Genomic DNA, 16618 nt, shown 5'->3' with positions numbered 1-16618 from the left:
TAAATTATTCTTGTTACATAAAAACTTGGCAAACTTGTAAGCATATTTTTAACTTAAATAACATTTATTTAAACTAGATCCCGTGCATGTGACGGGACCTTTTAAGATAATTTTTAGATCCGCACATTATAATCCTACATAGATGAAAAAATCAATACGAATTAAAAATGAACTTTTGAGAGATATTTTAGTCTCAAAGTGAAAAGAAGAGGTTCGTAAAAGGTGATTCTGAAGTACTGAATCAGGTTCTTGGTTTTGTTTGCTCTGAACACTTGACTGTTTGTTATCCGATATCAGTAGTAGTAGTCTTAAGCAAAAGCAGCATCAACATGTCAAATTTCTCTTCCTGGTTCTTCGCCCAAGTACTTGTACTGCTAGATCACTCGCTCTTCAACGTCACTTCAATTCTTCCTTCTGCGACACCCACAGGTCCTCTTTCATGCTTAGTCTCGTGTTTTGTTGCAAGTTAGGAACTTGTAATTGTAAGCATGCTTACGCCTATTCAGATTAGATACTTCCTTGTATATTTCAGAACAATTAGGTTTATTAGTTATTGCACGAAGCTTAATGTTTCACTTGAACTATGAATGGTCTCAAATCAATAAATAAGTAATTGTTTGATGACTGACATGCAATTTCTTGCAATGGATGTTAGAGGTTTGGGTGTTAGGAACAAAGGCAGCACGCAATACGTTGTTAAGGGATCACAGAAAGAATTTCCGCGGGAGCTTCTTCAGGAGTTGAAAATCGTCTGTCAGGTACAAAACTCTTGGCTTATCTGAATAGAGGAAACAAAGACTTTCAAATGCTTGGGCTGGTCCTAATTTGTTCATCAATTATATTTGAAAATTCCTTTTGGTTCTTGCTATTTCTTGTCAAGCTGATTAGTTATAATCTAATTTGGTATGTGTTTTTGGAAGGTAGGCCAGTCTTATTCATTGGCGGGTTGTTGGTGTTCATGAATACTTTTATTATTATGATAAGAATGGCATCATACTGAATGAGCAATTGTATTGGGCCTTCAACTTTGTGATTGTCAACCTGAATTTTTTTAATACTTCATTCCTACAGGATAACATATCTCTTGATTATGATGAAAGATATATCCATGGAAAACCACAAAACAGCTTTCACAAGGCTGTCAATATCCCAGATGTGATTGTTTATCCAACATGAGACATGCTCTGAGCTGAAGCTTGTCTGAAATATATGTTTACTTATTCATCTGATCATAGTTTCTTTTCTACAACTGCAGTGATCTTGTGTTATCCTTTTAAATTTTAACTTCATCACAATTTGGTACTTGCATTGAGAAAGAACTTGGAAGTTTCTACTGCAGTGTTTTTCCAAATAATATAGATTTGAAAGACTTCAATTATATGTTGTTCTCTCATTCCGTTATAATTTTCAAAACAGAACTATTGAAAATACTTGCTGCTGAGCTATGTTGAAAATGTGTTACTTGTGTTTCTCAAGTGGAGTTGTAATATCGTGACAATTATTTGAATATAGTAGCAGAATGGTTATGGAGATTTGGTGGACATCAGAGCAATTGAACCTGGTGATATTTTGTTAGATACCTTTATTCTGAATACCACTTTGATATATCATATGCTCTAGTAGAATGTTGCCGTGATCCTAACAATTTTTGCTCGTGGTATTTATTTCTAATAAAAAGTATTTTTTCCCCTCTATATTTGACCTGAATACTGTTTGAAAACAGACAAGTCTGATATAATGTGGTTGATTTCTTTTTTAAAATAATTTTCTACATGACATTGGTCAATCTGTATATCTGCAGATCAGTAAATTGGTTCATTTCCGATCTCTGAATCCTGCAGAATCGTATATTCGTATTTACTTATGCTTAGTGCTTTTGCTCCCAAATGCTATTATGTCTAATATCTCATTTTATTGAGAAGAGATTCCATTCCATGACATCTGTTATGTGCCTTGGAATATCCAAACTCTTAATCATGCTGGGTCGAAAGTGCTTATGTGAAATATATGACTTTCTGATGTGTCATATTGTTGATTTCAAAATATGCATATGTATACCTTGCCTATCATTTTAGACTATACAATATATCAAAATGACTTCTCATATTTTTTTTAGAGTATCTCGAATGGACATGAACAAACATGGGAGAGTAGGAGAGGTTTTTAAAATATTGTGGATACATTCTCATGGCAGAAGTTAGAGCATCCCCATGTATTTATTTTCTTGCTTTGTACTCTTATTTGCAGATCTAAAGAGGAGGTCTCTAAGATTGTCAAATTATGTAACAGTCATAAGGCTTCAGTTCTTCTAACTCAACAACCATTGTTTAGCATGTTCTAGCTGATTGTTTTACCTTAACATTTTATTATAAAGCCATTTGGATCAGACCAAATCTATATTCTTCATATATCTCTTTTGGCCCTGCATTTTTCATCACTTTTTTTTTGTTGATTTTTCTCCCTTTGAAAAAAAAATCTTTATTTCTGCTGTCCCTTTCATACTTGAATTGTTTTGCATTTGGAATTTATATCTCTTTTCATCCTTAAAAAAAATGTCCATCTGTTTTCTTTGTCTATCCTCAAACAAGGCTGTCTTCCTTCATCAAATACATATTTTTTTCCCTTTCATTGTTTTTTCAATTATCAATTTGTCTTCTATATCTTTGTTGCAACCATATATCTATTGTGATAGCCCGGCAATTTTTCTAAAGCATAATGGGTGTCATAGGAACTGGTTTAGCCAATCACAATCAAATTTATAATTCCTTGTTTTTAGCCATCCAACTATTCATCAAGATGGTCCTTCTGATTTAGCTGTAGCTGGCCTTTGAGTATTAACTTGCACAATGTTTGTACTACATTGAGTACATTCATCATTTTCTTTTGGTTAGCTTCTACTAAATCATCTGCAAATGGATTAAACCTCATCCTAATATCTTGAACCGTGTCAATTATGTTATGCTACTATAGTCCTGAATCTCCTGATGAAAAAGTAACATAAACCTATTTCATTCCCCTGCCCCCCAAAATTTTCTTGTTTCTTCTAATAGTGTTGAGCTCTTCTTTTAATATTCAGTTAGACATTATTTGAACTTAGATTATAAAACCCAAAAATCTACACCGTGATCCTTACCTAACTAATTAAATTTTAAATCAAGCAGTTATTTGGCATGTTATTAGAGTGTCTTTTTGACCAATAATGTTAATACTTAATAATAAATGATGATTGTGTTCATGTGAAACTTGTGGCTGCATTTTACTTTTTATTTATGCTTTATTTTTTTAAAAATTGTAATAGGTTCCTATTGTACCATATGGCGGAGCTACATCAATTAAGGGTCACACCGTATCCCCTCATGGAGGGGTTTGCATTGACATGTCATTAATGAAAGTATTTACATGTTCTATTACGATAGTATAATATATGCATATAATTGTTTCCAGTATATTATGATTATGAAATATATATTTCATTCAAATGGAATGTGGTGAAACTCATGTAAGGCCTATTTGGTCTCATGTCTGCTCAAGGGCTGCTGAACTCAAAATTTGATATGTTTGAGAATAAAATCAAGCACAGTAGACTTGTAGAAGTTTAAGATGCCTTTGTTGGCTTGGAATGGGTGTTGAATCCATAGTTTTCCATTTTTGTGTTCCCCTTTTGATCCTTATTGTGTTTCTGTTAGAAATCTTATTCTTCCTTTTTCATTCTCAACCTTCATTCAAAATTCTACCCCTCCTGTGAACAAATAAGATGTCATTTGTTGGAATGGAGCATGTTTCTGATGCTAAACTGTAAGCACTTACTCTACCATTGTCCTTAAGGGAAGAACATATAAAAACGAAAACCCAAAGATGACACGTTTCCTTCTGGGAAGTGCATTTTCATACCGGCCTGTGGAGTTGCCTCCAGTCTGCTAATCAGGAAGCAATTTTACACACATGTATTTTTTCCTTTTTGAAATAAATTTTAGGGCTTGTATTGAATTGATCTGTGTGATGTATTCTTAATTTGCTTATGTTAAGGCAGAGTTGAGAGCTTACAGAGTTGATAAGACTTCTCTCTTTGTGGCCTAAATATCTTCTCCTTGCTTTGTCATAATCTTTGTTAGAGATGCAACGTAAAACCATCTATGTGTCTTCACCTAATGGCTTAAACTTTTGGGATTTTTGGTTCATGACAATCTTTATTGTTACATGTTTTCAAATGCTGTCTTTTGATGCCTCCTTTTACTTAAAAGTTAGGATTTATACTTGTAACCCATGGAATGATAATTGTATTGCTGTGCTAAACAGTAACATGCATTGAATATTACCATTGTAGTATGCTAGTGGCTTTTCTATGAATACATTAAGCAATGCATTATTGTTTAATTGTTACTGCAAATTATGAAAATACTTTTAGTATCATCATTAGGATTACAAAATTTTAAAGTCATTCTGTTGCACAGATTTCTTACTATTTTCTGGAATTGAAGTTGTAGTACAGAAATATGTTTTAGAACCAGCTACTGTACATTTCTTGATGAATGATGATTATAGCCGTATCATTAGAGTAATCTTGTTTATATGTGCATATACCATTATGTAGACAAGGCACTTGCTCAGATGTATTTACACATGCAGAATACAGAATACAGATCATGTGTGCATAATGGTACAGATTGGACATAAAAAAGTGAACTTTACTGTAGCTGTTATACTTACATTGTATACTAGTGCAATCTATAGAGAGTGAAAGCATTACATGTTAATGGCATGGATGTTGTTGTTGAGCCTGGCATTGGATGGATGGAGCTTAACGAGTATTTGGAACCTTATGGCCTATTTTTTCCACTTGATCCAAGTTAGTTGGATATGACCTGGGAGTATATCTGATAGTTGAAGGTTAAAAGAGGCTTAAAATTCTGGAAGAATGCACTGATTTTAAGTTAAATTTATACTTGTTACAAGCAGGTCCTGGTGGTAGCATTGGAGGCATGTGTGCTACATGTTGCTCTGGTTCGCCAGCTGTGAGGTAGTCACTCTTCTGATATATGTATATTTTCATTTGTTGCTGGCAAACATTGATACATTCTGGTTTAAATGTTTCATCTTGGTGAGAGCCAAACCGTCTCCTTATAAGGTCAAATATTTGATTTGAAGGTATTTTACTTGAGGCTTATTACTTAAGACTACTAAACTTGATGTTGATGTAATTCTATCACTTGAAATATCCCGATCTTATAAAAACCTGTTTAAAAAAAAGCTGTGAAAATGTTCCATCATACTGAGCATAATGGTTCCCCTTAATAATTTGCAGGTATGGCACTATGCGTGATAATGTCATCAGTCTCAAGGTTAATCCCAATTTTCGGTCTCTAATGCATTGATGTGATGCTGTATTTATTGTACTATTTGTATTCCAGGTGGTTCTTGCCAATGGAGACATTGTGAAGACTGCATCACGTGCTAGGAAGAGTGCTGCATGGTTTGTTTTATTCCTTTCCCTTTATCTATTAATTAATTTCACTTATAATTTTCCCCCTTCTGTGTGCTTTGCAAGAGGTCAGGTTAGTATAATTAAAATACAAAGGGAAAAATATTTGGTAAATTCTATCAACTACCAACAATAGAATAAATTGATTAAATACCTGAGACACTTCTCTTCTTCATTTATCCTTCTTGGATATGATGTTTGACATCCTTAACTATCCCTCCATCTTTTAGGATTTCCTTTATAGTGTTTTTGGCTTTCAATTTTTGGTATTCATCTCCAATTTTTATGCATCATTCACTCTCCTTTGCTGGGTTCATAAAATCAATAAACTTTGTTTGATGAACTCAATCGAAATCCCTTGGTTTTCAAAGCATTTCCCTCTAACTCCAACTCCAACTCCAGCACCCACCCGAATTATAAAAAATGTCATTAGCAAAAAAATCCACCAAGACACTTCATCCTGAATATGCCTAGCAAGTTTGTTCATTAGGAATAAAAAATCCTATACAGGGTTTAATGTTAAACCTGGATGTAAACATTTATTACTGATTCAACTCTTAGAATTTGGGCTTAAAGCCTAACTCAACCCCACAAAATCAGTTTGTAAGGTGAGACGTGTTCAAGTCTTATAGGGACTACATTGGTCATATCTCTAGTCAATGTGGGATCTCAACATCAGCATACATATCCTTTTTTGCTTAAATGCATGCAATACAACTCCCTTGCATTACAGTGCAAAATACTTCAAAGAATCCCTCTAGGGACTGCTATGTAATGACAAGCTACTGATTTTTTTTTTCCTTTCTAGAAAATATATATTATGATTTCACATGAATGCATGCAACACAACTCCCTTACATTACATTGCAAAATACTTCAAAGAATCCCTTTAGGGATTGATATGTAATGACAAGTGTTAACAGATTGACAAATGTATCAATTTTATCACAAGTAATAAAGATTAAACTGAAGACCGAGTGTCGAGTTCACAAAAACTTTGTTTGTACTTGCGTTGGTAAATACTCAATTTGTAAACAATAGAAGAAGTGGAAGAGGAAAAAAATTGTAAGTGTGAAATTTGAGGGTAAAAGGGCAAAAGAAAAAAGATAACAAGAAAATTAAACAATAGCTTAAATGCAAAAGATGAGTTCAGAATGCAATTATGTTGGGACCTATGCCTAACTACCCTTGATGCAATATTAATGTTTTTTCTCGCTTTCCCAATTTCCACCCACGTTTATTAATATGTTCTCCCCTATCCCTCACGATGAAGAGCCTAATTTATGTATTCTCTCTCCCACATCCTTTTGCAAAGATGGAATCATAAACAACATTAAGTATAAAGATGTATGCAGAGGCACAACAAAGCCACTCTAACAAGGAGCTGGATGCATCACCACTACTAGTTTGGTAAGTCTGATCAGGGTTATTTGATTCTGGATACTGAAGTTAGATTCAATTTTGTCACAATTCATGTTACTTGATGATGATGGATGATCAAACAGAGTGATATCATCATCTCGTATTACCTGTGTATATGGAATTGGCAATCAGAGTGAAATTTTTCCTTAAATTTTTAAATGGTTCAATCTTGGTTATTTAAGTTTACGGAAAATTTCATAAATTATCTCGTATTACCTGTGTATATGGAATTGGCAATACTTGTTAGCACAACATATTCTTAACTATTGGGTAAAATTTATCTAGAACTTCATTGAGTTGGGGGCGTCTTATTCTATTTTTAACAATATTTACATGGACATAATACTTGTATTTTTTTTTTCTATTTAGTGTATGTTTAGAATGATGTATGTGACATGGATTACTGTTAAAAATTATCTCCTTTTTCCTAATCAAAATAACGTAGAAGTTGTAACAAGTAGTTTTTATTGGACACAGATTCAATTGGACGCACTGCATAAGCAAACATGAAGTTAATAAGATTTATTTAAACTTCAATTACTTTCATTTTAAAGAGGATGCTTGCTAACATTTTTCTAATATCGATAGTTATATTTATTTAGGGTTTCACTTATAGTAAGGAGAAGAACTAGAACCACAGAATGGTTCAGTCTGAACTATTGGGGATTTTATCTTCCTACTAGTATAACAATTCAAACCGAAAACCTAGACCTTTGTCTTCTATATAATAAGATGAGGATATGATTTAATTTTATTGCATGTGTGTTGTGAGGAGATGGACTGTTTGAGGACAAGATTGCATCACAATGTCACCAATTGATACTCATCCCACATGGCTTGGTTAGATAAGACTCAAGATCCACTTCTTTGGCAATTTGGTGCATGCAATTAAAGTAGTAAAATACTATTCCTATTGCGACTGAAAATGGCTCATTGACCAATGGAATGGGTGACCAGTGATATGGGGGGAGTATCTGGTATTCTATTTGTCACGTAAAGGTCCATGACCATGAGAGACATTGATAACGGTGAAAAGGAACAGTACAAAACAAATATTCGGATTTCGGCGAGCTAGGTTCAAAATTAAAAGATTCTCTTTAGACTTCATTTTCCTGTTACAATATTTTTTAATGGAGAAATTATATTTGTACAATTTTTATATAATAAAATAAGATAAGCAATAGAAATACTAGATATGGTATTGATATAATATATCAAAATAAAAAATGAGATTAACTATCTCTTTCTTAAAGACCATAGATTAATTATGTTTTTAGTTTTTAATTTTTTATATTTTTGTTTATAGTCCCTAATTTTTTCGTTCTTACCTACACTGATCAAGAACTAAAAGTAAGTAAAAAATAAATAAAAAAACTAAAGTAAAAACAAACATAGGTTAAATGATATTGATTAGTCAAAACAAAGTTTAGAAACTACACATAAATATTAAATAGACTAAAAAAGTAGTAAATCTTTAAAAAAATTATATAAATATTATAATTTTTATGGGAATCTCCACCTCTTTTTATTAAGTTAATTTGACGCATTCAACTTGTACTCAAGTGAACTCTTAATATATGTATAATGATTTTTGGAGTTATCTTAAGAATATTTGTTACATAGTTAATGAATGAAAAGTCTAAAAAATTATTATAAAAATATATTGATAATATTAAATATTATAATTTGAATAATTTTTTTTAATATGAAGTATTTATTGATTAAGAGTCCATAATTAATCTCTCAAACTCAAAGTTATAAGATCTATCTATTTAATGAGCGCACTTCTTTAAAAAAAAAAATTACTGAACCTCTCTCCAATCTCAATAGATGTTTTTCGAATTTTTATAATAATTTAAATAAACATTAAAAGATGAGGGTGACCATGACCCTTTGAAGTTATCCGTCTGGGATCCAAGTGTTTTTTTTTTTTATTATGTCAAATTGACTCGTTTTAAACCCTAAACTTATTCAACAACAAATTAATAATAATAATAATAATAATGTTGTGACTAAATTTCTTTAAGACACATAAAAATATTTCTTATAAATGCCAATGGTGTGATAAATGTTTGCCTACTCAACTCTTGGTGAGTGCAAATTGCAAAAAGATAAATTGATTCTTGATTTGGATGAATCATAGAGCGCCGAAAAGTCTTGAACAGAGTACGCATTATCTAGAAGAAAATAAGCAAATCTTTAGATAAGGAGTAAGACTAATGCCATTAATAGAATCTGAAATAATACACCATATAAATATATATTTTTTAAATCAACAAAGAAAAAGCTTTTAATGTCAACTAGATTCTCGTGTTTGTTCAAACAATAAGAGTTAGGCACCGTGGCAAGTGAACAATGATTTTTAGAAGAAAAGTTCTGATGGGAAGAAAGATTAAGCTTATCTTAGATAAAATTATTGATGAAACATATCTAATTCACATCACAGTATCCGTATCTGAAGACAATTTCTCTGACAACAATTAACAAAGAAAAAAATGCTTAATTTCTCTGGCAAATGGTCTATATTACTTGGAAAGTTAACAATCATCGCTGGCCTCCAAATGTTAGTACGCGCATTTCATCGCTTCAAAATGGATAAGTTAACTATGCATGCTCATAACATGAAGAAGGACAACTAAACCCAATGATGCTAACAAATTGCCGACCTACAACCTACAAACAAAACGTCCAAATATACCTTTTTTAAAAACATTAAAAATAATATAAATAGAATTTAATTATAATGTATTGATAATATAAAATATTTTTATACTGTTGTTTGATAATAATTAACAGTTAACAATAAAACTTTTAAATGACCGTAGAAATATTTTATAGTGTGAGTGTATAATTATTTTTCTCATATAAATAAAGAATTCATAATCTTAAAAATAGAATTTAACTTTTAGACACTATCCATTAAAAGATTGTTATTCAAGTAGAAATCATTTTAAATATAACATGTTAAGTCACTAGCTTTTTCAAAAATCAATAATTTTATAGTATGTTTAAATTTTGCTTAATATTAACATTCTACAGTAATAATAAATTAACATTAAACTGATAAACGTAAAATCATAACCTATGTAGCACCATTAAGTCATTAATGCCATCAATTATAGAAAAAAGTTAAACAAGAAAGTGATTAACATTTTTCAAACATGAAAGACAATCTATACTACTGCTTACAGAACACATGACACTAAAAGGCTTAACGCATCAGCTTCAGCAGTGAGTGACCTTAAGAATAAGATATAAAATAGTGGCTTAGTTCATTATTATATGTACCACCCGCTAATAGCCAGGATAAGCCATTTTCATGGCTGCTGTTGGCCCACCACACCACTAACACTAGGAGTTGTAGTACAACCATATCAAATTAAAATAGACCTACATGGATCCAACTCCATGCGCCAGAGCACCAATCACCACCACTTTTAATTGACTTTTATGATTTTTATCTGTTAATTGGTTGGAACCTCACAAATTCCTTTAATCTTACAAGATTCAAAGAGTTAATTTTTAAAAATGTTAATATTAATATATTATTAATCATTTATCATTACGCTAAATTTATTTTTTCAGTCTACACTAATTTTTTTTATCCTTACTTAAGCGTTTGATTAGAACAAATATACATGGTATTTTAAAATAAAAAATTATGAGCATCCACTCACTTTATTCCATCTTATTTTCTAGTTCAATTTTTTTCCTGTCATATTCACTTTTCATATGTATCACTTTTCTTTCCACCTTTTCTCTTTTTATATATTTGTATATCTCTTTCCTCTCTATCTCAATCTACTTCATTTTAGCCTAGACGTTTATCAAAACTCTTTTTAAATTTTTAAAGATTAATTTAGTAGTAAAAGTTACGGATAATGACTATTGCAGCCATTTAGATACTTGGGAAGACTCACTTTTAATTAGTTATAATTTTTTAGAGGTTCAAATTATAATTATCTCCTTATTTTCACTGATAAACCAAACTTATTTTTTAAAATATTATAAAATCGTTTCTAAGTTTTTTTTTTTATTTTCAAACAAATATTACTGTAGTGGATGTGTATAAAAAAAATATTGTACAGGGTCTTTTATATAAATTATGAAAAAATCAAAGAAAGAAAATGAATGTATATTTGTCTTCTCTATGAACCGAGTCTTATTTGGCTGTGAAATTCAATACTGAGGCCCTTATGATATTAAATAATGCTACAAAATGAATAGAAGAAAAAAAAGGTCTATAAAAACCGTGGGTTTAATTTTAGTTTATCCTTAACGTAACACTTTTTTACACAACAAGAGAGCAATATCGTGCTCTGCACAGTGGAGAAACCGTAAAAATTTAGAGTAATGAAAGAGAACTATTGTATTACTGCACATAAAGTCGATCTATTCCTTTTCTTTCTTTCTTGAAAGTCTAATGTTTCAATAATACGTCAGTGCATACATATTAATAAATTAATCATAGTAACATAAAGATGTTACACTTATAATTTATCAAATGTAATCTTTATTACAAGACTTTTTTACTTAATGAAATATCTTTGCAGCAGATATTTTTGGGAATATAATGCAAAAAACTTATTTGGTAGGTGCATGCAACAAGGGGAATATAATTGCATATAGATGTTGTTTGTGGCACTTCCCCTTTTTTCTCCTTTGGGCTCTTTTTCATGTTGATCTCAATTTCAAGGGATTGCTTGGTTGGTCTTTCACAATTTGTTGTTGAAACAAATTTAAAACTGCAGATAAAATGAGTATATAATTAATTAACCTTCAGCCACCCGTACATAATATCAAGCTATATTTTTTTGTGTGTGTTTTATTTTTATTTTTTAATTATAAACCATATCTTAGGTAGAAAACAAACGATAAACTTAAGTGGAGGAAAACCATTTTTATCAAATAATTAGACTCCACTTAAATTAATACTTACTTCGGACAGCTGGATTATTGTTTATTTGTAAAAGGCAAAATCAAATCTAAAAAGTTGTGGTCAATGTCATGCTACATACATCCAATTTGCTTAGCGTGCGAATTATGAACATATATAATAATGTCTATCCGAATCACCAGGCACTATCCCCCTTTTCTGGAAATTTTAACTTTACTATTATATCATTTATACTGTTTATCATATATATGATGAGATTGTTAAGCACCAAACTAGAGGATTCTTCTTCTAGGTTGTACGGATATGCCCAATCAACGGAAACCCAACTTAACATTGGGTCAAGGATTCATTTGAAGTCTATTAAAGCCATTCAACTTGTAATTCATGATACTCCTTACACCCTAAATCGTAAATGAATTTGAGATACTCATCTCATATCACTCATGCCAACTGGTTAATGACTTCATATCACATTAGATTTACCTTGTGGATACACTTCCATATATATATATATATATATATATATATATATATATATATATACTAGGGTCGTGATTTATTGTAGTCCTATAAAATGGACACTTATAGAATTATCAGAGAAAATTTCTTTTGCATATATCGTCACTTTGTTAGTTTACAAGTTAACTTAAGTATCAAAATGCCTTTATAGCTAGGTACCTCCTACCTTCGCTATCTTGTTGGTCCATGTTATATATGCCAAATATAGAAAACAAATATTCCTAAATTCAAATTCTTAAGAGACTAAATTTTTTTCCCTCAGGTCCATATATATTCACAGGGAAAAAAAAAAAGTAAACATCCAGAAGCACACGGGACTGCTCATCCAATCGATCTAGCTGATTAACCTAAGGTCCATATATATTCACATGAAATAAAATAAAAGAAACCAATAGGTAGGGATAAATGTGGCACCGAATTTCATTTAATTATAATCACACGATCACTCTTCCCAATCCCCACTAATAGCAAATCGCAACCATTGTCCACTTATATATATATATATATATACATCCACATACTACACAAGCAATTTGCAAAACACATACACAAGCTAGTTATCTGATAATTACAATAATGGGTTCCCTCCCTCACGTAGTAGAGGATTGCATGGGCTTCCTCCAACTCTATAGCGACGGTTCCATTTTCCGTTCCAACGGCATAGAATTCAAAGTTTCACCCATTCAAGACAACTCCATAACCTATAAGGATTATCTCTTTGACAAAAGATTCAACCTTTCTCTTCGCTTCTACAAGCCCCAACAACAACACATAGCACTCAGCAATAAGAAGGTCCCTATTGTGATTTTCCTTCACGGTGGAGGCTTTTGCTTCGGTTCGCGCACCTGGCCCCATATTCACAACTGTTGCATGCGCCTCGCGTCGGGGCTCCAAGCGGCGGTGGTTTCGCCGGACTACCGTCTCGCGCCGGAGCACCGTCTTCCTGCTGCGGTGGACGACGCCGTGGAGGCGGTGAGGTGGCTCCAGAGGCAGGGCCTGAGCTTGAGGGAGGACGCGTGGTTGAGTGGGGGCGTTGACTTTGACCGCGTCTTCGTCGTGGGTGACTCGTCTGGCGGGAACATTGCGCACCACCTGGCAGTTCGGTTGGGGTCCGGTTCGAGAGAGATGGACCCGGTTCGGGTACGAGGTTACGTCTTGTTTGCGCCGTTTTTTGGCGGGGAGGTTCGGACCAAGTCCGAGGAAGGTCCACCAGAGCACATGTTGAGCCTTGAGTTACTAGACAGGTGAGGTTAAAACTAAAGATTAAAAATTAAAATTATATATACTGTTTTCTTAATTTCTTTTCTGTATAAATGTATGAATTATTTGAAAACTTTGAAATGGACCACACTTTAGCATCAGTGTCACTCCTACATTGTAAGTAATTAATTGAACAAATGCCTATTTGAATGGACCCACTCAAATCACTTGGCTACACTTGTTTTCGTCTTGACCTTATATGGGAAAGGAATATGCCATGAATAAGACACAACAGCATTTGGCTAGACTCTTGGAAAATAAAAAAACATCTGGCTAAACTACTAGTCTTAATTCTTAATTAGTTCAATAGTTTTTATGCTCCTTTCAAATTATAATGTGGTTTTCGTTAATTTCTTAAGAGTGGATACGTAATACTAAAATTTATTTTCGAAAGATTATTACTGAAGTTAAATATGTATTTTCATATAATATTTTTAAAAAGAAAATATAAATAATAATAGTTATAAACATTTTTAATATCTTTAATATATTCAGCTAACATTTAAAAATAAATATATTAACCTCTTTAATTCTTAAAAATATGCAAATAATTTTAAAATACATTTAAATATTATTAAAAAAATAAGTTTTACATTATTAAAATTAATGATAGCTTCTTATATTTAATGAAAGCATAACATATTTAACATTTTCAATTAAATATTATTTTCAATAAGTAAAATCCTAAGAGAATAAGTTAATTTTATGTGTGAAAAAATGTTTTAAAAATAATCTCACCATATTATAAAAAAATTTGTTTAAGTAAAATCAGCTCGTATAAAGAGATGCTTATACTTTTATAAAAAAATATATATAATAAATATTTTTTTATTAAATTACAAACTTATAATAATAAATATTAAATTTTAAAATCCGCATAAATACGCGTCAAGGATTACTTTTGAAACATGAGCAGATCAAAATGGCAATAATGAATGTAATTGAAGTAATTAGTGGTGACATTTAGCTAAACCCTTTGCACTCCTCTTTATGTTATCTCGTAGTGGCCAATATGTGATGTGAAAAAAAAAATAGATGTAATTATTGTAATTTTATATTTTGTAATACATATTTTAATATATAATCTATAATTGACTTTAATTTAAATATATGTAAGTTATATTTAAAATAATTTAAAAAATATATAGTAAATTTTAAATAATAATGCTTTATTTTTTCGTCTTAAGTTAGAATTTATTGAAAATATATATAAATAAAATAAAAATCATATAAATAAATTCCCTAGTAGTGACATAAATTGTTTACTTAGAATAAAATATGGGTTAAAACATGAAACGCGTGTACAACATTAACATTAAATCATATAATTAGTTATGTTCATAAAAAAAAAATAGTTAGTTATCAATACACTTCAGATTTCCAAATCGATAACAAAATCATTTATAAACTTTTCCACTTTCGAGAGGATATGCATAATCCAACATTATAACAAAATGCAATATGTTAATATGCTCTAATTCCAAATCATTTATTTATTTATTCTAAGTCTTATCTAACATGCTTCGCAACAAATAAAGCCAACTTTTAGATATATATATTCCTCATATATACAAGTGATGACAATGAAATAAAGTGAGCAATGGTACTAAAGAGATTGTGATCGAGAAAGAAATTTACATTTTGATGGTCATGAAATCATTTAATTATGATCATGTGGCTTTTAGATTTCTTTCTCTCTCACACACGCACACCCACATGCTAATATACTAGTGCTTATTTGTTTATTTCCAAGCAGATTTTGGAGGCTTTCGATGCCTGTTGGAAAGAGCCGAGACCACCCATTGGCGAATCCGTTCGGACCTGGAAGCCCAAATCTTGAACAAGAGAAGCTTGATCCTATTTTGGTGATAGTAGGTGGCAATGAATTGCTCAAGGATAGGGCAAAAAATTATGCTACAAGGTTAAAAGAATTAGACAAGGACATTAAATACGTTGAGTTTGAGGGGTGCGAGCATGGGTTTTTCACGCATGATTCATTCTCATCAGAAGTTGCAGAAGAGGTCATCCAAATCCTTAAACGATTCATGCTTGCAAACTTCTAGTTAGAAGGCACGCACGCACCTGAAAAAACAAATTCAACAGTAGAAAGACACTCATAGTGAAATGTAATTAAGGTTAATTAATTAGTCTGTGTAATTTTAGCCCGGTATAAGTAGTTCGTGGGAATTTATAAGTATATATAAATGTCAATTTCATGGTGTGTACGTGTAGCTTTTCATTGGAGATTGTAGTCAAGTATCTTTCTTAGCTATTTGTGCTATAACTTTTGAATTGTATCAGTAATTTCTCAAGCGAAAAATTCATAATAATAGAATTTTAATAAGAATTCTATATTTTTATTATATTTCAGCTTTCATTTAATATAATTTAAAGAAATTGGTTATATATTTTTTTAGCCTGATGCAACGTAAACTACTTTGATATTATTTCAAAATATGTTACATTTGTATCAGTTCTTCATTTGCAGGTTGACGTTATTCATTCATTACTTATCAAACTCGGGAAATTGATTTAGATATTTTAAAAGAAGAAGAAAAAAAGTGGAATGATGATTGATAGATAAATGACAGTTGACAAGCTTACAGTGATCAGATAGCGGGAGTGGGAATCTTATAGGTCATTCACATCTTGTTCGTGATCATACAATGTGACACATAGATAGAGTATGACGGATAACACCAATAACATCAGTTTACGGATTTCTGTGTTCGAAACTAGATGACATGCGAAGACATGAATGACTTACTTTCATCTAAGTTCCACTAGACACTCAATTTATTTTGTCCTCCTTTTTAGTGGGTTGGGAATGTATTCAAGCTGATAATTTTATGGTTAAGGTGGATCTCCGAATCTTTTGATCATTGGTGATCTAATAAGTAATAATTATTGATAAACTAGTATCTTATGAAATGAATACATGATAGAGTTTCATGGTGCTTTCAATAGTTTCAGTTTTGCGAGTTCTGTTTATTTTTTAATCAATTAAATTATATGTCATGTATATTTTTATTAATTATTTT

General features: G+C 31.3%; 1 protein-coding gene and 1 long non-coding RNA gene across 4 annotated transcripts; both read left to right on the top strand.

Moving 5' to 3' along the window:
* The first annotated feature begins 138 nt into the window (after positions 1 to 138).
* Positions 139 to 7197, top strand: LOC114397975. Of its 3 annotated transcripts, XR_003663489.1 has the most exons (6): positions 139 to 429; positions 656 to 758; positions 1072 to 5017; positions 5303 to 5339; positions 5409 to 5470; positions 6795 to 7197. It is a non-coding gene; the product is annotated as an uncharacterized LOC114397975 (long non-coding RNA). The 3 variants fall into 3 exon arrangements; XR_003663488.1 differs by having other exon boundaries at positions 5409 to 7197; XR_003663490.1 differs by having other exon boundaries at positions 146 to 429; positions 4957 to 5017; positions 5409 to 7197.
* A 5635-nt stretch (positions 7198 to 12832) lies between these two features.
* LOC114398246 (probable carboxylesterase 15) lies at positions 12833 to 15889 on the top strand. Its single transcript, XM_028360425.1, has 2 exons — positions 12833 to 13561; positions 15334 to 15889. The coding sequence occupies exons 1-2, from the start codon at positions 12894 to 12896 to the stop codon at positions 15638 to 15640; spliced, it is 975 nt and encodes a 324-aa protein (XP_028216226.1). The 5' UTR covers positions 12833 to 12893; the 3' UTR covers positions 15641 to 15889.
* Positions 15890 to 16618: the final 729 nt, after the last annotated feature.

Source organism: Glycine soja, chromosome 19, assembly GCF_004193775.1.
Source record: "Glycine soja cultivar W05 chromosome 19, ASM419377v2, whole genome shotgun sequence".
In the NCBI taxonomy this organism is placed as follows: domain Eukaryota; kingdom Viridiplantae; phylum Streptophyta; class Magnoliopsida; order Fabales; family Fabaceae; genus Glycine; species Glycine soja.
The sequence above is the reverse complement of the archived record's forward strand: the minus strand, read 5'-3'. Positions and strand labels throughout refer to the sequence as shown.